The 24509-nt window shown below is 48.4% G+C and overlaps 1 protein-coding gene across 1 annotated transcript in view; it reads right to left on the bottom strand.

Annotated features, from left to right (window-relative positions):
• The window catches only part of NTRK1 (neurotrophic receptor tyrosine kinase 1), a 175997-nt gene that overhangs the window by 94074 nt on the left and 57414 nt on the right, over positions 1–24509 (bottom strand). Inside the window, exons 2-3 of the mRNA XM_040333078.1 lie at positions 11865–11939; positions 7316–7387 (exon numbers count right to left, since the gene is read on the bottom strand). Of these exons, the coding sequence (XP_040189012.1) occupies positions 7316–7387; positions 11865–11939 (147 nt within the window). The remainder of the gene's footprint in view (positions 1–7315; positions 7388–11864; positions 11940–24509) is intronic.

The raw sequence follows: 24509 nt of genomic DNA on the forward strand, positions 1-24509 counted from the left end.
AGCCTCACTGTGCCGATCTGCATACCTGAGGCTGCTACCGTAAGTGGAAAAGAGGGTCAACAATGCCAATTTCTAGCTTCATTGTGCCCATTTGCAGCCTCACTGTGCCCATTTGCTGCCTCACTGTGCCCATTGCAAGCCTCACTGCGCCCATTGCAAGCCTCACTGTGCCCATTGCATGCCTCACTGTGCCCATTGCATTCTTCACTGTGCCGATCTGCATACCTGAGGCTGATCTCTGTGTCATGCAGTCGGCAGCCGTCCAGTGTTACCCTGCCCTGCCTCCTCCTCGTCCTCATCCGCGATAGACGGAACACTCAGTTTCCCAGCAGTGAGTCAGTCTTCAGTGTTCCGCCTATCACGGACGAGGAGGAGGCGGGGCAAGGTTACACTGAACGCCGTCTGACTGCATGACACAGGGGCTGATCGGAGAGACTCGAGTATATGCAGAAGGGGGGCTTATACTCGAATGTGCTGAAAAACTTGGCTTATACTCGAGTATATAAAAAAATAATTTATAGCAATAAAGTCAGCCTACCCAGAATTTTTGTTTGATGGATGTTAGAGTGAAAAACCATGAGAGTTTCTTCCATTACTTGGGGACTCATCACTATTGATGAGAGGTCTGTACACCTGTTGTGTCCATTATAAGGGATTTCCATCATCCTCGCTGTACTTTTTATTTATTTTATATGGTGGAGAATGGATGAGTTGAAACACCTACAATTCCCAGGTGGACAAGAACAGAGCTGGGAATTATGATACCTTGCTATCCCTTAAAATTCTTCTGCCCTGGCCTGCCTGTATATCATGGAGTATTCCATGATCATGTGTGTTCTATTACTGTTAGGATGTCCTCTTTTTTAAATGCAGCAATTGATTCATTTTTTCTAAAGTGCTAATATCCTGATCGCTCTCAGCTCAGGATTAACTGAGGATCACGGCTTCTGAATCAGTCAATACTCCTAATTACTACAACGTGCAAACCGCAGTTTAATTAGCCTTGTTTTAGTTTAAACCATGCATGTATTTAAAAGACCAGTAAAGACATCTCTTTTGACCAGATGTATCCACAGGAGGCCCCCAGACTATAGAGTCCAATCTTCACATCTCTCTGCATAAGCTTATAGTAGAAAACTATAGCATGTTATATAATGTTTACAGATTGCTGGGTGTCCAGTATAGGAACGATAGAGGGGGAGTCAAAGGCAGGGTATACAGTAGGTCTGGGAAAGAGGGGGAGTCACACATTACAAAATATCCAGTATGGGAGGATGTTGGGGAAGTCAAAGTGCTTGGTGTCCAGTATGGAAGGGTGAAGGGGGTTTACAGATTGCTTGGTATCCAGTATGGAAGAGTAGAGAGGGTTTACAGATTGTTGGGTGTCCAGTATAGAAGGGTTGAGGGGGCTTACAGATTGTTGAGTGTCCAGTATAGAAGGGTTGAGGGGGCTTACAGATTGTTGGGTGTCCAGTATAGAAGGGTTGAGGGGGCTTACAGATTGTTGGGTCTCCACTATGGAAGGGTGGAGGGGGTTTAAAGATTGTTGGGTGTCCCCTATGGAAGAGTGGAGGGGGTGTACGGATTTCTTGGTGTCCAGTATAGAAGAGTTGAGGGAGTTGAAAAGCCCAAAACGTGTCTTCAACCACCCCTCATATCCAGTTCTTGGGTGCACCATCTAAGTTCCCATGACCTCGGGTCCAGCAGACTGACAATCCAAGTAGCTTGTTTCCATGGCCACCAAGGCACTGCCATTAGTTTGTGTTCAAGGGTCAAAGATGGCCCGGAAACTGAGGTCTAGGTGGACAGTACACCTGGGATTGGCAAGCTTTTTGTATGTCCTCCCAAGCATACAATATTTTTATGCCTACTCAGTAATAGTGTTTTTTTTACCAGATGTTGATGTAACAGGAGGTCCTTGCAAAAGCCCAATGTGTCTTCAAACACCTATTCATATCGATTCAGTAGATGAGTGTCCATGGAGATTTCTCTCCCTGTTTTGGAATAGGCCATCCAAGTTGTCATGAGCTCATGTACAGCAGCCTCACAACCCAAGCAATTTGCTTTCATGGCCACCTAAGGCCGCGTACACACGACCGGTCAAAACCGATGAGAATGGGCCGAGATTCAGTTTCATCGGTCCAAACCGACCGTGTGTACGGCCCATCTGTCTTTTGTCCTTCGGACCAAAATTTTAAAACTTGCTTTAAAATCGAACCGATGGACCGCTGACCGATCGGGCCAAACCGATGGTTAGTACACCAAAGCATCGGTTCAAAACCCGCGCATGCTCAGAATCAAGTCGACACATGCTTGGAAGCATTGAACTTCATTTTTTTCAGCACATCGTGTGTTTTACGTCACCGAGTTCTGACGGTTTTTGAACTGATGGTGTGTACACACATCAGACCATCAGGCCACTTCAGCGGTGGACCGATGAAAATGGTCCGTCGGACCATTCTCATCGGATGAACCGGTCGTGTGTACAGGGCCTAAGTGCTTTGATTGGTTTGTTGTCAAGAATCAAAGTTGGAACTGAAATAAAGTTCTAGGTCAGGTATGCCCAAAGCCATCCCGCAGGCTAATTGCGGCCCGCTTTCCGGTTTAATGCGGCCCCTCTGGTAATTTGGATATATATACCATATTTATCAGCGCTGCCTCGGAGAGAACAGGGAGGGGCGGGGCAAGTGCCATCAGATTACATACAGGAGAATCTTCTGTTTACAAAGCGGCTTCTGTAATATCAAGTCCTGCCATTGGACAACTGTTCTGTCTATCATAAGAGGCGGGAATTTGTATTAAAAAGGCCGCAAAGTAAATAGGAGATTCACCTGTATGTAATCTGTTGGCCCTCGTCCCGCCCCCATCCCTGCCCCCTCTGAGGCTGCAGATGGGCATCGATCAGGCTGCATTCATGGCAATGGTGAGGCTGCATTCATGGCAATGGTGAGGCTGCATTCATATATATATATATATATATATATATATATACCGTATTTATCTGCCTATAGTGCGCACCGGCGTATAGCGCGCACCCCTAATCTAGAAGGAAAATTCCTGAATGAATTACTTACAGTTTTCGTGTCTTGCCCGGCGTCCATCGGCGGCCTTGTTCGGTCCAGGGTCCGTGCGCGGGGTCCGTCCAGCCTTCCTCGCTGCGTCCGTCCAGGTGTCTGTCTGCGGCTTCCTCATGGCGTCCGTCTATGGTGTCCGTCTGCTGCTTCCTAGCGGGGTTCGTCCAGGTGTCCGTCTGCGGGGTCCGTCCAGTCCTCCATGCGCACGTTGCCCGGGGTTGCGACGGTGTTCGTTTTTGAATTAGGCGCCGAGCCGAGAGGAGCCAGATTTCCTGTTTGTTTGGCTCCTCTCGGCTTCTCTCGGCTCCTCTCGCATGGCTGCGGGTGGAGCCGAGCGAAGCCGAGCATAGCCGAGTGCGCAGTACACTCGGCTCGGCTTTAGTCTGCGGCGCTCTGCGCCTAATTCAAAAAACGAACACAGCTGCAACAGTATCGGTGTATACCGCGCACCCATGATTTTCACCTGATTTTAAGGGGAAAAAAGTGCGTGGTATACGCCGATAAATACGGTAAATAACACGCCCAAGCTTATCCTTAGTCCTGAGTAGCGCTCAGGGATTCGTTGGGGCCACAAAAGTTTTATATATATATTTACAGAAAATCTCCAAATAACACGCCTGAGATTCACCACACACAGCCACAAAGCCAAGAGAATTCTTGTTGGGCAGTGTATTAATGCTCAGACGAACACTCTTACGCTGCCTACACACAATCGGAATTTCCGACAACAAAACCATGGATTTTTTTCCGGCTGAATTTTGGCTCAAACTTGTCTTGCATACACACGGTGACACAAATGTTGTCTGAAAATTACCGCATGTCAAGAACGCAGTGACGTACAACACTACGACGAGCCGAGAAAAATGAAGTTCAATGCTTCCGAGCATGCGTAGGATTTATGTGCGTCGGAATTGCATACCATACAGACGATCGGAATTTCCGACAAGAACTTTTGCTGTCGGAAAATTTGAGAACCAGCACTTCAATTTTTGCTGTCGGGAATTCCGACAGAAAATGTCCGATGGGGGCCTACACACGGTCGGAATTTCCGACCAAAAGCTCACAAGGAACATTTCTTATCGGAAATTACGATCGTGTGTACGCGGCATTAGACCGAATTTTAACAGGTCAACGAATGTCAGGCAAAATGTTACGCATGTTCACTTCATCAAATCTGTCCCTCTTTGAAAAAAGTTTGGACACCTCTGTTCTAGGTGGACACAGGGGAGGGCTGGGCTGGGGGGCAGGGTGGCAATTGCCTCCCAGGCCGCTCTAACTTATGTTCAAAATGGTCAGCAGCCTCTGTCCTTTACCATATTTTTTTATTCTGCACTAGGAAGTCGGGGCGGGGGCACGGCCACAGTGGCTCGCCACTAGCTGTTGCATTCCGGGAGTTGTAGTCCACGCTCAAGCTCCCGATGGGTGGAAAACAGAGCAGCGCAGAGGAAACTACAACTCCCTGAGACCGGATTCTTGGAAGAGGCAGTGCGTGCCAGGGAGTCAGGACGCAGGGCTGGGCGCTGGCTGCAACTTGACCCAAGGTCCGGGAGCATTACCCCCCCAGGAGGCCGTGGCATGCAAGGACCTGCTGAGCTGAGAGACCCTGACACCCCTAGCTGACCCCCCACCATACACCCCATGTAACCTGCCCCAGTGATCAGGCTGCATTGATCGGCACTGGTGAGGCTGAATTGAAAAAACAGGTGGGCCATGGATGGTGAGCTCCTTCGATGGTTCAATGGGCCACTTGACTGGACTTGCCCCCCAGCCCTAAGGCTGCCAGCCCTCCCCTGGGTGGACAGTACTCCTGGAGTTGGGAAGCTTTCTACAGGCTCTGCCAGGTCCTCACTCGCACGTTTTTATGCCTACTCAATAATAGCATTTGTTTCCGAATATTCATGCAACGGGTCGCTTTATGAGGTCCTTGAACAACCTTATTTAAACCTGGCAGCTCAAATTTGGAGTTTTGGCTCTTTAAAGTAAACACATTGGTCTGGTGCAGACCTGGGCAAACTGCGGCCCGCGGGCCGTATACGGCCCGGCGGACCTTTTAATCCGGCCCCCGGGCAGTGTTGCCAATAGGGTTGTCCCGATACCGATACCAGTATCGGTATCGGGACCGATACCGAGTATTAGCGGGAGTACTCGTACTCCCACTAATACCCCCGATACTAAAATAGAATACTAATGCCGCCGCCGAAACCGCCGCCGCTGCCACGTTAATCACCGCGGCGGGGAACATTACAGACAGCGTTCGTTTGAACAGCTGTTTTCCCCGACGCGCATAGACACTCCCCCTTGGACGGATCTGTCCAATCGCGAGCAAGGGGGAGTCACATAGACACTCCCCCTTGCTCGCGATTGGACAGATCCATCCAAGGGGGAGTGTCTATGCGCAGCGGGGAAAACAGCTGTTCAAACGAACGCTGTCTGTAATGTTCCCCGCCGCGGTGATAACAGTAGGTACGGGGGACAATGGCTGCTGTACGGGGGGACATGGCTGCTATACGGGGGGACATGGCTGCTATACGGGGGGACATGGCTGCTATACGGGGGGACATGGCTGCTATACGGGGGACAAGGCTGCTATACGGGGGACATGGCTGCATTTGGGGACACATTTAAAAAAAGTATCGGTATTGGCGAGTACATAAAAAAAAGTATCGGTACTTGTACTCAGTCCTAAAAAAGTGGTATTGGGACAACCCTAGTTGCCAACCGTCCGTAGAATTACGGACAGTACGTACATAAAAGGCACTTTTTCCCTGTTCGTAAAAGTCCGTAATAAGGGAAATGTGCCCGTAAAAAGATCCGAATGTGAGCCGCAGCGCAGGCAGCGTCTAGTCCTCCTACATTATGCATAGCCTGGCCCTCTCTGACCGCCCAGTCCACCACCACCCGCCGCGCAGCCAATTATCAAAGCGCATTTTCGCGCTAACAACACTGCTGCCAGCCTATTCAAAAGAGCAGCGCGGGGAAACTGAGGAACACCGTAGAATGTGTGGACTCTGGAGAGCGGCACCGGCGGGATAGCACACAGCAGCAGATGTAGTGGACACACTGCAGACGCACCCCCACTGTGACGGAGTGGACTGAGTGAAGGCAGACGGAGACCGACCAGTGCGCCTGCCTGCTCTGCCCACCCGACTGACTGACTGTAGCAGTCGGCCAGCCGCCATGCTGGTGCCCGGACCTGGAGTGGACCCTGGTCTCCACTCTCTTCGTTGGAGTAGGACTCCTCGCGATGCCTGCTGCCTGCCCTCAGTGCCACTGCCCTGGCCTTGTCTGGTGAGTCCTCCTCAGTCCAGCAGCAGAGTGTGAAGTGCTATCCTACCTAGACATCATCAGTATGCTGTGTCCTCCTCCTGTGCCCATTTCACCTCTCCACAGGTCAGATCTGTGGAGAGGTGAAAGGGGCACAGAAGGAAGACACAGCATACTACTGATGATGTGAAGAAGTGATATGATAATTTATTTGCAGCCTCTGTGCCATGTCCCCAGCGTCTGTCCCCCTCCTGTGCCATGTCCCCAGCGTCTGTCCCCCTCCTGTGTCATGTCCCCAGCCTCTGTCCCCCTCCTGTGTCATGTCCCCAGCCTCTGTCGCCCTCCTGTGTCATGTCCCCAGCCTCTGTCCCCCTCCTGTGTCATGTCCCCAGCCTCTGTCCCCCTCCTGTGTCATGTCCCCAGCCTCTGTCCCCCTCCTGTGTCATGTCCCCAGCCTCTGTCCCCCTCCTGTGTCATGTCCCCAACCTCTGTCCCCCTCCTGTGTCATGTCCCCAGCCTCTGTCCCCCTCCTGTGTCATGTCCCCAGCCTCTGTCCCCCTCCTGTGTCATGTCCCCAGCCTCTGTCCCCCTCCTGTGCCATGTCCCCAGCCTCTGTCCCCCTCCTGTGCCATGTCCCCAGCCTCTGTCCCCCTCCTGTGCCATGTCTATAACAAGTACTGGTACCAGTTGTCCAACAATGATATTTACTGCTTTTTATAAAGAAATACAATTGATTTTATGCAGTATTGAGTTTAGCCTTTTGGCCCGGCCCTCCAAAATATTTTTAGTTTCTCATGTGGCCCCATAGAAAAAATAATTGCCCACCCCTGGTCTGGTGGATATTAACAAAACTAAATCATCTTTTAGAAGGTGAAATATGAAGCAAATTTTCTTTTTGATTCATGATTTCCATTCTTTGCTCTGTGTTTCATTCCAAAAAAAGAAAACAAAATCAGCTCTACAGAAGGATCACTTACATGTGAGTCATGCGAGGGTTCATCTCAAAAGCATCTTTGGAAATATATTTGAGTCCGGTGTTAGAAATGGTCCTGTGGATACAAAACATAGAAGAATCAATTGACTATTTGTCCCCTAATCCCGCCCCCAAGGACCCTAATGTCAGCCTGTCCTTAGTCTGAAATGGCTGATAAAATGAAATGATATTACAGTACTTCAGCCAGGAAATAAGACGGCCTCTATCTTATTTGCTGCAGCTTCCAATGAACATTGTGAGAAACTCACAATGTGTAGTGAAAACAGAGTTAGCAATTTCAGTCAAGGAGAGGAGCCTGTGCAAGTTTGAAGCTAAAACTGGAGTTCAGCTTTAAGGGCCAGATTCAGGTACAAATACGTTACGCTGCGGCGGCGTAACGTATCCCATTTACGTTACACCGCTGCAGGTTTACAGCGTAAGTGCCTTCACAAAGCTCTTACCTGTAAACTTGCGGCGGTGTAACATAAATCCGCTCGGCGCAAGCCCGCCTAATTCAAATGGGGCGGGCACCATTTAAATTAGGCGCGTTCCCGCGCTGAACGTTCTGCGCATGCTCCGTGTGAAAATTTCCCGACGTGCTTTGCGCGAAATTACGGCGCCCCAACGTTTTTTTGAACGGCGACGTGCGTTTCGTATTCCCGGACGTTATACGCAAAAAAAAATTGAAATTTGACGCGGGAACGACGGCCATACTTTAACATGGTTGTTCTAAATATAAGCCATGAAAAAGCAGGCCTAAGTTTGCGATGGGAAAAACCGACTAGCGGCGACGTAAGAGATTTCGACAAACGCGCATATCTTCGTGGATCGCCGTAATCAGCTAATTTGCATACCCGACGCTGGAAAACGACGCAAACTCCACCCAGCGGCCGCCGGAAAATGAATGAATACGATGCAAATAAAGATACGATGCGGCAAATTTGAAAATACGCCGGAGTATCAGCAGATACTCCGGCGTATTTCCTCTGTGAATCTGGCCCTAAGTTTTTGGCTCAGGGTTAGGGTTAGGGGTTAAGGTTAGGGGGTAGGGTTTAGGGTTAGAGTTTAGGGGTAGGGTTAGGGTTTAGGGGTAGGGTTAGGGTTTCCCCTTGAAGAATAAGACTAGGACTCAGGAATTAGAACAGGGACCTCCCCCAAAGGTCAGAAGGCGGGTTCCCAGAGGTCACAGGTCACAGGGCGTGGCTGACCCACCCCCACCAAAGTGTACCACCTACCCCAAAAACACGATCGTTTTTCGTCATGAAAAAAACAACGTTTTTAAAAACGTAATTTAAAATGATCGTGTGTGGGCTTCACATCGTTTTTTCGGCTTTTGAAAAACGACCAAAAAAAAAATCGAACATGCTGCATTTTTTAACGTTGTTTTAAAAAATTTTGTTTTTGTAAAAAATGATCGTGTGTGGGCTAAAATGACGTTTTAAACCCGCGCATGCTCAGAAGCAAGTTATGAGACGGGAGCGCTCGTTCTGGTAAAACTAACATTCATAATGGAGTAAGCACATTCATCACACTGTAACAGACAAAAAAACGCGAATCGTCTTTTACTAACAAGGAATTAGCTAAAAGCAGACCAAAGGCGAATAGAACTTCCCCTTTAGAGTGCCGTCGTATGTGTTGTACGTCACCGCGCTTTGTTCATCATTTTTCAAAAACGATAGTGTGTGGGCAACGTCGTTTTTAATGATGAAGTTTTCATGCCGAAAAACGATCGTGTGTACGCGGCATAAGAGCCAGGCAGCTAGCATTTTCAGAAACGTAATCAGCAAGGACAACCTGCACATTTCTTGAGTTATTATACAGGATTTATATATAGAAAGGGAATTTGGGACTTTGATTGAGGTTCAAGACAGTGTGGGGGTATATCCAAAGGAAACATGTTTATTGACATAAAAAAAATACAGGATTTAAATCATTTTATCCATAATTATTTTTCATCAATAGTTAACAATCTTGCAACTATATGCATACATGTTTGTTCATTACATATGCGGATTCTGCATCCTAATACTACTGGACATCTTGACTTAACCCCCACCTTATTTACCTACAACCAAGGTCTAGAGCAGTGTTTCCATCCTCAGGCATTAAATGAACGAGGCCATATACTATGACTATACTATGACCCCATTCACGTTAATATAAAGGCAGCACTTAGAAGAATTTCATAGCCACGGATATAAACACTGCTGCTGATGTGAATGTGAATTGTGCACTTTTTTTTTCAGAAGCAAGGTTTTTATCTGGAAGTCTGTTGTATTTCACTGAACATTAAATTTTTATTTTTATTTTTAAAGTGTATTTTGTGTGTGTACTCGAGAGAGGAGCCGGACTGCAGGAGTTGGGAGTAGGCAGGCCTCCCCCAGAGGCAATCTGCCACCTTTCTCCATGCCCCGGGTGGCAATGGCGGGTGTGTGAGGGGGTCCTCCCACACAGCCCGCCCTACCTGCTCCGCTTTGAAGCCCAACGGGGCAGAGGGACTCCCTATAAGAGAGTGAGAGGATCTAGCCCGCTCAACCAGCCCCGTTAGTCCTTCGCCTCTCTTTTTAGAGACCGCGTGGTCAAAGTGCGTGCATGTTAACCCAATTTCGAGTGCATGTAAGTGTGGTGGTTTTTGTGGGGGGGGGGGGGTGGTTGTACTAAGCGCAGGCTTACCTCGCATAGCACACCCACCGGGAGCCGGGCTGAGACCACCAAACTCAATTCACATGTAGCTGAGACCGGGATCCAAACCCCTAGCTGCAGAGGTGAATGGCTTGTCAGCGCAGTGCCAATCGCGTTGAGCCACCGCAGCTCTCCACTGAACATTAAATAATGATTGCTCAGAGCTGGATTAACTCTGTGTGGCAAGACTGGGCACAGATGATAGGAAATCTTATACTCTACATTGTGACATCACGTACAGACGATCGGGATTTCCGACAGAAAAAAGTCAGTCGGAAATTCTGACGGGAAAAAAGAAAACCAGCTCTCTATCTTTTGCCGGTGATCTGACAATATGGTTCCTCCTATTGATATGGTTCCTGTCTTGACTGCGCAGGCGCAATCCTTGCCGACGGAAATCACTGAACCTCCGGGGCGATGTGGAATTCTCCTGGCTCTTTTTTTAACATCCTCCAATACACGGGGATGTTAAGGAATGAGCCTGGATGCCGCCCGAGGTTCGGAGATTTCTGTGGGCTTCATCCGCGCCTGAGCTGTCAGGCAGGGAACCATCTTGATAGGGGAACCAGATCGACAAGACACCAGCCCTTTTTGGCCGTTTTCCTGGAAAACGTCTGATGGAGCATACACACGGTCGGGATACCCGACCAAAAGCTCTCATTGGACTTTTTCTGACAGGAAAACCAATCGTGTGTATGGGGCATGAGCCTACACTGTTCGCTTAAATCCAACTCAAACCCTGCTTTCCACATCCTTCAAATGTGCTTCGTAAACTGTTGGAAGCAAACTACAAATGCCAATGGGGTAGATTCAGGTAGCAATTACGCCTGCGTATCCATAGATACGCAGCGTAATTGCTAATTTGCGCCGGCGTATCGACTTTTCTGTATTCAGAAAGCTAGATACGCCGACTGTAGCCTAAGATATGACTGGCATAAGGCTCTTATGCCGTCATATCGTAGGCTGCGTTCTTACGCTGGCCGCTAGGTGGCGTTCCCGTAGTGGTCAGCGTAGAGTATGCAAATTGCATACTAACACCAATTCACAACCGTACGCGCGCCCTACGTACGCAGTTTACGTTCGTCGGGTTCCGCATAAGGCTGCCCATGCTATTAGCAGGGGCAGCCAATGCTAAGTATACCCGTGGTTCCCGCGTCGCGATGTTTGAAAATGACGTAGTTTGCGTAAGTGAATCGTGAATGGCGCTGGACGCCATTTACGTTCACGTCGAAGCAAATGACGTCCTTGCGACGTCATTTGCCGCAATGCACGTCGGGAAAGTTTCCCGACGGAGCATGCGCACTACGTTCGGCGCGGGAACGCGCCTAATTTAAATGATCCACGCCCCCTACGGGATCATTTAAATTACGCGCCCTTACGCCGGGCAGTTTTAAGGAGCACCCGCGCAAATTACGTAGCTACTGCTTCATGAATGAAGCGTAGCACAGGTAATTTACGGAGGCGTAGCGTAAAAACGGTACGATGCGCCTCCGTAGTAGTGCGCGCCCCTATCTGAATCCACCCCAATGTGTTTTAGCCCTAGGATGACTTTTTTGGACAGAACAAGAATGCTTTGTCAGAATTGGTATGTAAAACATAATATAACAGCAGCTTTAATTAAAATTAAGACGGGACAGTTGACTATGAAATATGACTTTCACAAACGGCCCAACTCTTTGAGGGGATTCTGCACTGACCTTGGTCCCCATCCTGCCTCTCCTTTCAAGTCATCCCTTCATTCAAGGTCACTTCCCTTCTCCCTAAACATCCTGAACCATCCATCTTTCCTCCCCCTGGCGGCTACGGGAGACGTGATGACAAGAAAAATTAATGTCTGTCCACTGGGAGACAAGCGAGGGCTGAGTACTCACAGATTTTTTAGCTCTCTGAAGTTCTTCATGTCCGCCTTCGTTAGGTTCAACAAGTCCCTCTGATTCTCGATCACCCTGTTGGAAGAGACAGATACATCAATCAAAATTTAAGGAGTCCCCCTGGGCGAGATAGGCAAAGAGACCTGGAGGCCGCAGTGTCTCCGTTACAATGTCACCGCGGAGTCACAGTCTGGGTCATTATAATGCGACGCTTCGCTGCGCATAATCGCTAGCCTTTATGTGATCACCACAGAAGGGACACTTTTTTTATACATTTATTACACTATTTTTCTAACAAAGAAATGTATCAAAAATGAAACATACATAGCACAAAGTTTATTTAACTGTAATGCTGCCCCATGGCAAATCTATGGTTGGGGTGCTGCATGTGGTCTTTTGGTACTTACGGTCAGTGGCGGCTGGTGCTAAAAATTGGGGGGGGGGCACAAACAAACTGGAAAGAAAAACATCAATTGCAGAGACCATCAAACGCAGCCGCTGTGCCCATCAAACGCAGCTACTGTGCCCATCAAGCGCAGCCACTGTGCCCATCAAACTCAGCCACGGTGCCATCAAATGCAGCCACTGTGCCCATCAAGCGCAGCCACTGTGCCCATCAAACTCAGCCACTGTGCCCATCAAGCGCAGCTACTGTGCCCATCAAACGCAGCTACTGTGCCCATCAAACGCAGCCACTGTGCCCATCAAACTCAGCCACTGTGCCCATCAAGCGCAGCCACTGTGTTCATCAAACGCAGCCACTGTGCGATAAAATGCAGCCACTGTGCCCATCAAGCGCAGCCACTGTGCCCATCAAACTCAGCCACTGTGCCATCAAACACAGCCACTGTGCCCATCAAACTCAGCCACTGTGCCCATCAAGCGCAGCTACTGTGCCCATCAAACGCAGCTACTGTGCCCATCAAACGCAGCCACTGTGCCATCAAACACAGCCACTGTGCCCATCAAACTCAGCCACTGTGCCCATCAAGCGCAGCCACTGTGTTCATCAAACGCAGCCACTGTGCGATAAAATGCAGCCACTGTGCCCATCAAGCGCAGCCACTGTGCCCATCAAACTCAGCCACTGTGCCATCAAACACAGCCACTGTGCCCATCAAACTAAGCCACTGTGCCCATCAAGCGCAGCCACTGTGTTCATCAAACGCAGCCACTGTGCCATAAAACGCAGCCACTGTGCCCATCAAGTGCAGCCACTGAGCCCATCAAACTCAGCCACTGTACCATCAAACGCAGCCACTGTACCCATAAATTGCCACCACTGTGTGCCATAAACGCAGCTGCTATACCCATCAATTGCTGCCAGTGTGCCCCATCAATTGCTGCCAGTGTGCTCCATCAATTGCTGCCTGTTTGCCTATCAATTGCCACTGCTGTGCCCCATCAATTGCTGCCAGTGTACATCGCCCGGGAGTCGGGGACTTACCTGTCTCGCAGCAGGTCAAGGTGGCGTCCTCCATGTCCACACTCCTTGATGTCTCCGGTCCTCTCTATCAGGCATCCAATCACAGCGCCTGTTGTTTCAGCCAATCGGGTGACAGGTAACCAGACCCAAGCACCTGATTGGCTGAGAGGCGGGTCAGTGTTAGGAAAGCGATTTATTCGCTTGTCTAACACAACACTAAGTAAACAGCGAACGCACAGCATTGCGCCCGCTGTTTACCATTTTGGAAGACTATTAGAGTCCACGGCTCTAATCAGGCGCTTCCAAAAACACCCCCACCATTGTAATTCAGTTGCCCGGCGCCCTACAAGGGGCCGGACACCTGAATAGGTGGCAGCAGCGGCGACCATAGATAGATTCATGCATGTATCTATTGGTGATAGACAGGTGGCAGGAGAGAGGGGGCGGTGCTCCTGCAGCCTTTATGCTCTCTGTGGCCCCTGTAGATTGGATTCTAGTAGTTAAATGGTTTGGTTTATTTCCTCGAGCTATCTTACTTTTTTCTCTGCTGTCCTTCCTTCTCATTTTAGTTTTTTTTTCAGCCACTTCAGCTCTGGAAAGTTTTACCCCCTTCATGACCAGGCCATTTTTTGCTTTTCAGCACTGCGCTATATTAACTGGCAATTGCACGGTCATTCAAACCTGTACACAAACAACATTTAAAAACAAATATCACACAAACAGAGCTTTCTTTTGGTTGTATTTGATCACCAGTGGGTTTTTATTTGTTATTATATAAACAAAAAAAAACAAAAAAATTGTGGAAAAAAAATCTATATTTTTATTTTTCTGCTGTGAAACATATCTAATAAATTTAGACCAAAATCTTTGATGTCTTTGGTAAAAAAAAAAAAAAAATCCCAATAAGTGTATATTGGTTGGTTTGCATGAAAGTTCTATCGTCTACAAACGATGGTATTTTTCAGGATTTTTTTATTTACTTTTGTTATACTAGTAATGGCTGTGATTAGCAACTTAAAGTGGGACTGTGATAGTGTGGCGGGAAATCTGACACTAGTTGATACTTTGTAGGGACTGACTAACTGCCACTGACGTCTCCAGTGACAGGCGTAACTTGAACCTTTAGGGTATCAATGCAAGAAACCATGATCCCCCCCCCCCCCATGGATCAGTGGCAGATACGATCAGACCACTGATGGTGGTGAGGGGGATGGGATCAGTGACAGCGGTGGTGGTGGTTGGGAATAGAATCGGTCCACTGATTGTGGTAGGGGGGATGGTATCAGTACCAGTAGTGGTGATGGATAGGGATGACATCAGTGGAGGTGCTGGGGATAAGGATGACATAAATGGATGTGGTGGTGGTGGGGATAGGGAAGACATTAGTCCACTGCCACTGATGTCATCCCTACCCCCCCCCCCCCATCACCACTGCCTGGTGGGATGGGGTCAGTTAGAGGTAGCAGAGGTGAAGAGGTGATCAGTGACAGGGGGATGGGATCAGTGACAGAGGGATCAGTGGCAGAGGGGTCAGTGGCAGAGGGATGGGATCAGTGACAGAGGGATCGGTGGCAGTGGGATGGGATCAGTGACAGAGGGGTCAGTAGCAGAGGGATGGGATCAGTGACAGAGGGATGGGCTCAGTGACAGAGGGATCAGTGGTGGAGGGGTCAGTGGCAGAGGGATGGGATCAGTGACAGAGGGATCAGTGACAGAGGGCTCAGTGACAGAGGGATGGGCTCAGTGACAGGGATCAGTGGCAGAGGGGTCAGTGGCAGAGGGATGGGATCAGTGACAGAGGGATCGGTGGCAGAGGGATGGGATCAGTGACAGAGGGGTCAGTAGCAGAGGGATGGGATCAGTGGCAGAGGGATGGGCTCAGTGACAGAGGGATCAGTGGCGGAGGGGTCAGTGGCAGAGGGATGGGATCAGTGACAGAGGGATCAGTGGCAGAGGGATGGGCTCAGTGACAGAGGGATCCGTGACAAAGGGATCAGTGACAGAGGGATCAGTGACAGAGGGATGGGTTTAGTGACCGAGGTATCAGTGGCAGAGGGATGGGATCAGTGACAGAGGGATAGGATCAGTGGCAGAGGGATCAGTGGCCGAGGGATGGGATCAGTGACAGAGGGATCAGTGGCAGAGGGATGGGATCAGTGGCAGAGGGATAGGCTCAGTGATAGAGGGATCAGTGGCAGAGGGGTCAGTGACAGAGGGATGGGCTCAGTGAAAGAGGGATCAGTGGCAGAGAGGTCAGTGGCAGAGGGATGGGCTCAGTGACAGAGGGATCAGTGGCGGAGGGGTCAGTGGCAGAGGGATGGGATCAGTGACAGAGGGATCAGTGGCAGAGGGATGGGCTCAGTGACAGAGGGATCCGTGACAAAGGGATCAGTGACAGAGGGATCAGTGACAGAGGGATGGGTTTAGTGACCGAGGTATCAGTGGCAGAGGGATGGGATCAGTGACAGAGGGATAGGATCAGTGGCAGAGGGATCAGTGGCCGAGGGATGGGATCAGTGACAGAGGGATCAGTGGCAGAGGGATGGGATCAGTGGCAGAGGGATAGGCTCAGTGATAGAGGGATCAGTGGCAGAGGGGTCAGTGACAGAGGGATGGGCTCAGTGAAAGAGGGATCAGTGGCAGAGAGGTCAGTGGCAGAGGGATGGGATCAGTGACAGAGGGATCAGTGGCAGAGGGATGGGATCAGTGACAGAGGGATCAGTGGCAGAGGGATGGGCTCAGTGACAGAGGGATGGGATTAGAGACAGAGGGATCCTAAAGCATATCCCTAGTCTCCAACAATCCCTGATCCTAAAGCATATCCCCAGTTCCCAACAATTTTTGACCTAAAGCATATCCCCAGACTCAGACAATTCATGATCCTAAAGAATATCCCCAGACTCAGACAATTCATGATCCTAAAGAATATCCCCAGTTTCCAACAAGCCTACATCTAAAGCATATCCCCAGTCTCCAACAACCCTAACCATAAAGCATATCCCTAGTCTCCAACAAATTCTGACCCTAAAGTATATCCTCTGTGTCTGACCATTACTAGTAATTCCTAATATTCATTATGTCAATACTTGGAGTAAAGTCTAAACCCTGCATTTGAATAAGTAGAGTTTAGAACCTTCTCGTAGTTTTAGTTGCTGTATGCACCCAGCAAGGTAGACTTGATGAAACTCCAATCTGAAGAGTGTAGAAGTGGTAGAACCTCTACCTGTTCCCTAGTCTTGTACCCGTGACCCTATGTGTTTCATTTCTTGTCTTGGTGTCACAATCTTATCCAAGAAAAGCTTTGGCTAGAGTTGGACTTGCTAGTCACAATTACGACACCTTTAAGCCTTATTGAGGTTTTTGAATGCTAGCTCTTAACAGCAAATATATTACTGGCAACACAATCACGTATATAAGGAGCCACCCACTTACTAGACATAAATCATTAGTTCGGAGCTCCAAAGAAGACCACCTGGCCTGAGGAACCAACTGTGAAAACGTCTCCCAGCTGGGCAATTATTTTCATGGACTTTGTTGTTCGGCAATCGGCTCTGAGATGCCTTTGAAGGGACCTCAGAGGTTTCATGGCGACTGACATTTACAAATGACTAATTTCAGAGATCAATGACTCCACACTGCCACATCTGGGTGATGGATGCATCATGCAACTACCTTATGGCCAGAGGAGGTGGTATCCAGGAGAAGTCTATCTGCTCTATGGCTTTATGATGATCCCATTAAAAAGAAAACTAGCCAGGGTCAATGTAACCAGTAAACATAAATCAGTTCACATTATGTGGACTTAAAACATTTCAACTTGATCCTGAACTATAACACTAAATTGCTGTTTTTGTCAGATGACCACTTTTCGGTAATTACACAAGTCTGTTGAGAGGCAATGGGGTCACCGGTGAGCAGAGATGAGTGATGGCAACTTTCTGGTAACTTACATCTCTGACTCAATGATGTTGAAAAAGGGGTGCCAGGATGCTCGGGGGGGGGGGGGTCTCCGTGAACACCCCTGACCCCCCCCTTATCTATGCCCCGGCCACCTCTCATGGCACTCTGTCTTGTAATGTTCAGTGCTCATGTCACTTTCTCTGGTGTTGTCGAGTGCTCATGACACTCTTTCTTGTAATTTCCAGTACTCATGGCACTCTCTCTTGTAATTTCCAGTACTCATGGCACTCTCTCTTGTAATTTCCAGTACTCATGGCACTCTCTTTGGTATTGTCCAGATCTCATGGCACTCTCTCTGGTGATGTCCAGCTCTCACAACACTCTCTCTTGTAATGTCCAGCAATCATGGCACTTTTTCTGAGAATGTTCAGATCTCATGGCTCTCTCTCTCTCTCTCTCTGGTAATGTCCTGTGGTCACAGCACTCTCTCTGGCAATGTCTAGCTCTCATAACACTCTCTCTGGCAATGTCCAGCGGTCTAATAGCACTTTCTCTGGTAATGTCCAGCTCTCATGGCACTCTCTCCAGTAATGTCCAGCTCTCATGGCACTTTCTATCGTAATGTCCTGTGGTCATAGCACTCTCTCTGGTGATGTCCAGATCTCATGGCACTCTCTCCAGTAATTTCCAGTGCTCATGGCACTCTTTCTGGTAATGTCCAGCTCTTATAGCACTCTGTCTGGTGTTGTCTAGTTCTCATGGCACTCTCTCTGGTAATGTCCAGTGCTCATGGCACTCTCTCTGGTAATGCCCAGCTCTCATGGCACTCTCTCTCGTAATACCCAGTGCTCATGGCACTCTTTCTGGTAATGTCCAGCTCTTATAGTACTCTGTCTGGTGTTGTCTAGTTCTCATGGCACTCTCTCTGGTAATGTCAAGTTCTCATGGCACTCTCTCTGGTAATGTCCAGTGCTCATGGCACTCTCTCTGGTAATGCCCAGCTCTCATGGCACTCTCTCTCGTAATACCCAGTGCTCATGGCACTCTCTCTGGTAATGTCCAGCTCTCATGGCACTCTCTCTGGTAATGCCCAGCTCTCATGGCACTCTCTCTCGTAATACCCAGTGCTCATGGCACTCTCTCTGGTAATGTCCAGTTCTCATGGCACTCTCTCTCTCTCTGGTGTTGTCCAGACCTCATAGTGTTCTCTCTGGTAATGTCCAGCTCTCATGGCACTCTCTCTGGTGATGTCCAGTGCACATGGCACTCTCTCTGGTAATGTCCAGTGCTCATGGCACTCTCTCTGGTAATGTCCAGTGCTCATGGCACTCTCTCTGGTAATGTCCAGTGCTCATGGCACTCTCTCTGGTAATGTCCAGCGCTCATGGCACTCTCTCTGGTAATGTCCAGATCTTATAGCACTCTCTGTGGTAATGTCCAGCTCTCATGGCACTCTCTCTGGTGTTGTCCAGCTCTCATAGTGCTCTCTCTGGTAATGTCCAGTGCACATGGCACTCTCTCTGGTAACGGCCAGTGCTCATGGCACCCTCTCTGGTGATGTCCAGCACTCATGGCACTTGCTCTGGGAATGTCCAGATCTCATGTCTCTCTCTCTGGTAATGTCTTGTGGTCACAGCACTCTCTCTGGCAATGCCCAACTCTCATAACACTCTCTCTGGTAATGCCCAGCTCTCATAACACTCTCTCTGGTAATGCCCAGCTCTCATAACACTCTCTCTGGTAATGCCCAGCTCTCATGGCACTCTCTCTGACAACACCCAGCTTTCTTTGCATTCTTAGTAGCACGGCTGTCACAAGGATACCTAAGGGGTACAGACCTCTTTATTCTACTTAACACTCTCCCATTTAAATAAACACCTCTCTTAGACACTGTGGACTTATCATATCAGATACCTTCACGTCTCGTAGCACTCACATACAAATATATATAACAAATGCTGCATTTTCCACTCTGTGTCATCTATCGATCTGCTATGAACGCTCTACGTGATAGAATTCCCAGCATCCCCGGCTCTCTCCCCCCGTAGTTTGTATACACAGATAACCTGGGTGAGCAGACAGATGACATCTCTCTAGGCGGGTTTTATATTTCTCGGTCCCTCTGCCCCCCCCCTCCCCCCCACCATGTGTAACACCTACTCTTAAAGTGCGGGTTGTTAATGAAGTGGGTGTCCTCTTTCACCATGAGGTCATCGGCAGAGTGGGGGGGGGGGGGGTCACCCTTATTACCACCTTCCAGAGATTGCATCTATTGCCTGATACCGCTAATGAAAACATCGCCCCAGATGAATGCGTCCTCCATGTTACACGCACTCACATCGCTCCAACGACCCTCTCTGTCAAAACAATTGGCGCAGGCAGACAGGGGACGGGGGGGGGCGCTGAATTTATAGCCATGGGGGTCTTTTGTACATATGAGACAAGTCATTGGGAAAGAGGAGCTAAACATGCGTCCGTAGCTGACTGTTCATCCACATTAATGTTATGGGGGAATTCATCAAATAAGATCACTGAAGACAAGATTAATACACAGTGGGCCGGATTCAAAGAGATTTGCGCATTATTTACGGAGGCGCAGGGCAACGTTTTTGCCCTGCGCCCCCGCAAATTTGCTCCGCTGCCCTTGATTCACGGAGCAGAAGCTCCGTGAATTGCGCGGGCGCGCCGGCAAAATGCCCAGCGCTAGAGCACGTAATTGAAATGATCCCGTAGGGGGCGGGAATCATTTAAATTAGGCGCGTTCCCGCACCGATCGTAGAGCGCATGCTCCGTCGGGAAACTTTCCCGACGTGCATTGCGGCAAATGACGTTGCAAGGACGTCATTTGCTTCAAAGTGAACGTGAATGGCGTCCAGCGCCATTCACGATTCACTTACGCAAACGACGTAAAATTCAAATTTCGCGACGCGGGAACGACGGGTATACGTAGCAGGGGCAGCCTTGCGCGAAAACCGCCGTATGTAAACAACGTAAATTGCGTACGCAGGGCTCGCGCAACGTTGTGAAACGGTGTTAGTATGCAATTTGCATACTATACACAGATCACAACGTGAACGCCACCTAGCGTCCACCGCAAGAATGCAGCCTAAGATATGCGGGCATAAGAGCCTTATGCCGCGCAGATCTTAGGCTGCAGTCGGCGTAACAAGGTTCCTGAATCAGGAGCACTCGTTACGCCGGGGCAAGTAAGCAATTGCGCTGTGTAACCTATGGTTACACAGGCGCAATTGCTTCTTGAATCCGGCCCAGTATGTATCTCAAGCCAAAAATGTTTTAGATATCTTCCAATGGGGGCACAGCAGGGCTGGAGTGTGAGAGTATGAAGCAGCACAAGGAGCCAATAAGTTCATGTGCTGACAAGAAACATGCTGATAGGAGGAGAGAGACAGAGAGATGAGCTCATCACTGTGCTGCTTCTCTCATCACTGTCCAGTTACAAGCTGGGATGGACGATACTGGCCATCAAACTGAGGACATCTAGTGGCAGAATAAAGTACTGCAGAGGAGTTCTCTGAATTAACTGCTTCCCGACCGCCCACCGTCATATTACGGCGGCAAGTCGGCTCCCCTGCGCGAGAGCACATTATATAACATTGGCTCTCGCGCAGGCCACTAGGGGCGCGCACGCTGACGGAGGCGCGTGCACTCGCCCCCGACTCCCGCGCGCGTGCAGAGCGGGGACCGGGAGCGGTGTGTGTATACACACAGCTCCCGGTCCTGTCAGGGGGAGAAATACCTGACCGTCGGTTCATACAATGTATGAACAGAAGATCAGTGATTTCCCCTAGTAAGGCCACCCCCCTACAGTTAGAACACACCCAGGGAACATACTTAAACCCTTCCCCGCCCCCTAGTGTTAACCCCTTCCCTGCCAGTGGCATTTTTATAGTAATCAATGCATTTTTATAGCACTGATCGCTATAAAAATGACAATGGTCCCAAAAATGTGGCAAAAAAGTGTCCGTAGTGTCCGCCATAATGTCACAGTACCGAAAAAAAAAAAACGCTGATCGCCGCCATTACTAGTAAAAAAAAATATTAATAAAAATGCCATACAAATACCCCCTATTTTGTAAACGCTAAAACTTTTGCGCAAACCAATCAATAAACGCTTATTGCGATTTTTTTTACGAAAAATAGGTAGAAGAATACGTATCGGCCTAAACTGAGGGAAAAAAACGTTTTTTTTTATATATTTTTGGGGGATATTTATTATAGCAAAAAGTAAAAAATATTCATTTTTTTCAAAATTGTCGCTCTATTTTTGTTTATAGCGCAAAAACTAAAAACTGCAAAGGTGATCAAATACCACCAAAAGAAAGCTCTATTTGTGGGGGAAAAAGGACGCCAATTTTGTTTGGGAGCCACGTCGCACGACCGCGCAATTGTCAGTTAAAGCGACGCAGTGCCGAATCGCAAAAAGTGCTCTGGTCCTTGACCAGCAATATGGTCCGGGGGTTAAGTGGTTAAAGGTGAATTTTTCCGCAAAAGCTGCTTTTGTTTTTTGTTATTTACCTTGTTATTTTTTTAACATTTAATGGGCTATTTATTTTTATCTTGTTACTTTTTTTGGCTGGAGTTTTCCAAAAGAAGCCAATCAGTTGATGTGCTGCTGATAAGAAAAGAGAGCAGAGTGACAGAGAGATGAGCACATCACTGTGCTGCTTCTCCTTTCACTGTGCACTCACAAACTGGGATGATACGGGCTCAGAGGAAGTGGGTTGGACGAAACTAGCTATCAGACTAAGGACATCTAGTGGCAGAATAATGTACTGCAGAGAATTCTCTGAATTGAAGGCGAATATTACAGCAAAAGCTGCTTTTGTTATTTTAAAATGGAATAGGTTTTCCACTTTTATGGTATTTTTTTTTATTTTTTGTCTTTTTTGTTCTCCGTAAAATATTTCCAGGTCTGTTTTTTTTTGTGAAGCCGATAGGACTTTGAATGTTACTGTACCAGCCTGGAGTTCTCCTGTAAAAGACATCATGTTATTATAACACGGGGCCATCAAATATTAATAAGTTAAACTCGCCCTAGATACTTACAATGTCCTTGGCATGGTCTATAGTAGTAGTTGCTGTTGAAGTGTATTGAGGGCCCCGGAGGAGTTTAGTAAGCACAACCCGGGGGAAGTGATGCATTTTGTGCCCAGCGGGAGGCGTCCCGCCTCTGGAGGGTTGGTTCTTCAGTTTAATTTGCAGACTGATTGCTGAGCGCAGAGCTGTGTGTCTGGTATAGAAAATGCATGGCGGCTAACCTCGTATGCTCTCTTTATCGGCAGAGGCTTTTACATGACTTCAGGTAACTAACCACTTTAGCCCCGGGCCTGTTTTTCAGAGTCGGTGTTTACGAGACAAAACCATTTTTTTTTGCTAGAAAATTACTTAAAACCCCCAAACATTATATATTTTTTTTTTCTAACACCCTAGAGAATAAAATGGAAGTCATTGCAATACTTTTTGTCACACCGTATTTGCGCAGCGGTCTTACAAGCGCACTTTTTTTGGAAAAAAATCACTTTTTTAAATGAAAAAATAAGACAACAATAAATTTGGCCCAATTTTTTTATATATTGTGAAAGATAATGTTACGCCGAGTAAAATGATACCCAACATGTCACACTTAAAAATTTCGCCCGCTCGTGGCATGGCGTCAAACTTTTACCCTTAAAAATCTTGATAGGCGACGTTTAAAAAAATCTACAGGTTGCATTTTTTGAGTTACAGAGTAGGCCTAGGGCTAAAATTAATGCTCTCGCTCTAACGATCGCGGCGATACCTCACTTGTGTGGTTTGAATACCGTTTTCATATGTCGGCGCTACTCGCGTATACGTTCGCTTCTACGCGCGAGCTCGTCGGGACGGGGCGCTTTAAAAAATTTTTTTTTTGCTTTTCGCATTTATTTTTATTTATTTTACAATTTTTAACACTGAAAAAAAATAAATAAATAAATTATCACTTTTATTCCTATTACAAGGAATGTAAACATCCCTTGTAATAGAAAAAAGCATGACAGGTCCTCTTAAATATGGGATCTGGGGTCAAAAAGACCTCAGATCTCATATTTAGGCTTAAATGCAAAAAAAATAAAATAAATTTGGAAATGTCATTTTTTCAAATGACAAAAAAAAAAATGTTTCTTTAAGACGCTGGGCGGGACTGACGTTTTGACGTCACTTCCGCCCAGCGGAGCTATGGGGACGGGCGAAGGAGATTTTTCCTTCAGTCTCGTCCCCGCTCAGCTGCCGGATGGTCGCGATCTCCTCCGCCGCTACCGACGGCTCCGGTAAGCGGCGGAGGGCGCGGAACAGCGGCGGGAGGGGGGGGGCCCCTCTCCCGCCACCGATAACGGCGATCTCGCGGCGGATTCGCCGTGGAGACCGCCATTATCGTTAACACGGCCGCCCACAGAAGAGATGAATATCTCGATTGTGGCAGCAGCTGCTACCGTTACCGAGATATTCATCTCTAAAGTGATGACGTATAACGGCGGTGGGCGGTCGGCAAGTAGCTAAGAGACTGTGGGGTAGATTCGCATAGCCCGCCCTAACTCTGCGGCGGCGGTGTTTTGTATCGTGTTTACACTACGCTCGCCGTAAGTTAGCGAGGCAAGTACATGATTCACAAAGTACTTGCCTGCTAAGTTACGGCGGCGTAGCCTAAAGCGAGCGTAAGGGCGCCTAATTCAAAATAGGCTGAGGGGGCGTGTTCTATGTTAATGGGGCTTGACCTGACGTGATTGACGTTTTTTTGCCGTCCGCCTACATATCCCAGTGTGCATTGCGGCAAAGTACGCTGCACGGGCCTATTGGTTTCGACGTGGACGTAAATGACGTAAATCCCTATTCACGGACGACTTACGCAAACGACGTAAAATTTTCGAATTTCGACGCGGGAACGACGGCCATACTTAACATTGGCTACGCCAACTAGGGGGCATGTTTTATAGGTGGCCTATCTCTTACGGAAACGGCGTATCTGTACTGCGTCGGCCGGGCGTACGTTCGTGAATAGGAGTATCTAGTGATTTACATATTCTACGCCGACCGCAATGGAAGCGCCACCTAGCGGCCAGCCTAAATATTGCACCCTAAGATAGGACGGCGCAAGCCGTCGTATCTTAGATAGGTTTAAGTGTATCTCTGTTTGAGAATACACTTAAACTTAGGTCGGCGCAGATTCCGAGTTAGGTCGGCGTATCTACTGATACGCCGGCCTAACTCTTAGTGAATCTACTCCTGTATGGGCAGGTGAAAATGGGCTCTGTACCATTTGAAAGTGCAAGAATTCACCTGTT

Source organism: Rana temporaria, chromosome 13, assembly GCF_905171775.1.
Source record: "Rana temporaria chromosome 13, aRanTem1.1, whole genome shotgun sequence".
Lineage (NCBI taxonomy): Eukaryota > Metazoa > Chordata > Amphibia > Anura > Ranidae > Rana > Rana temporaria.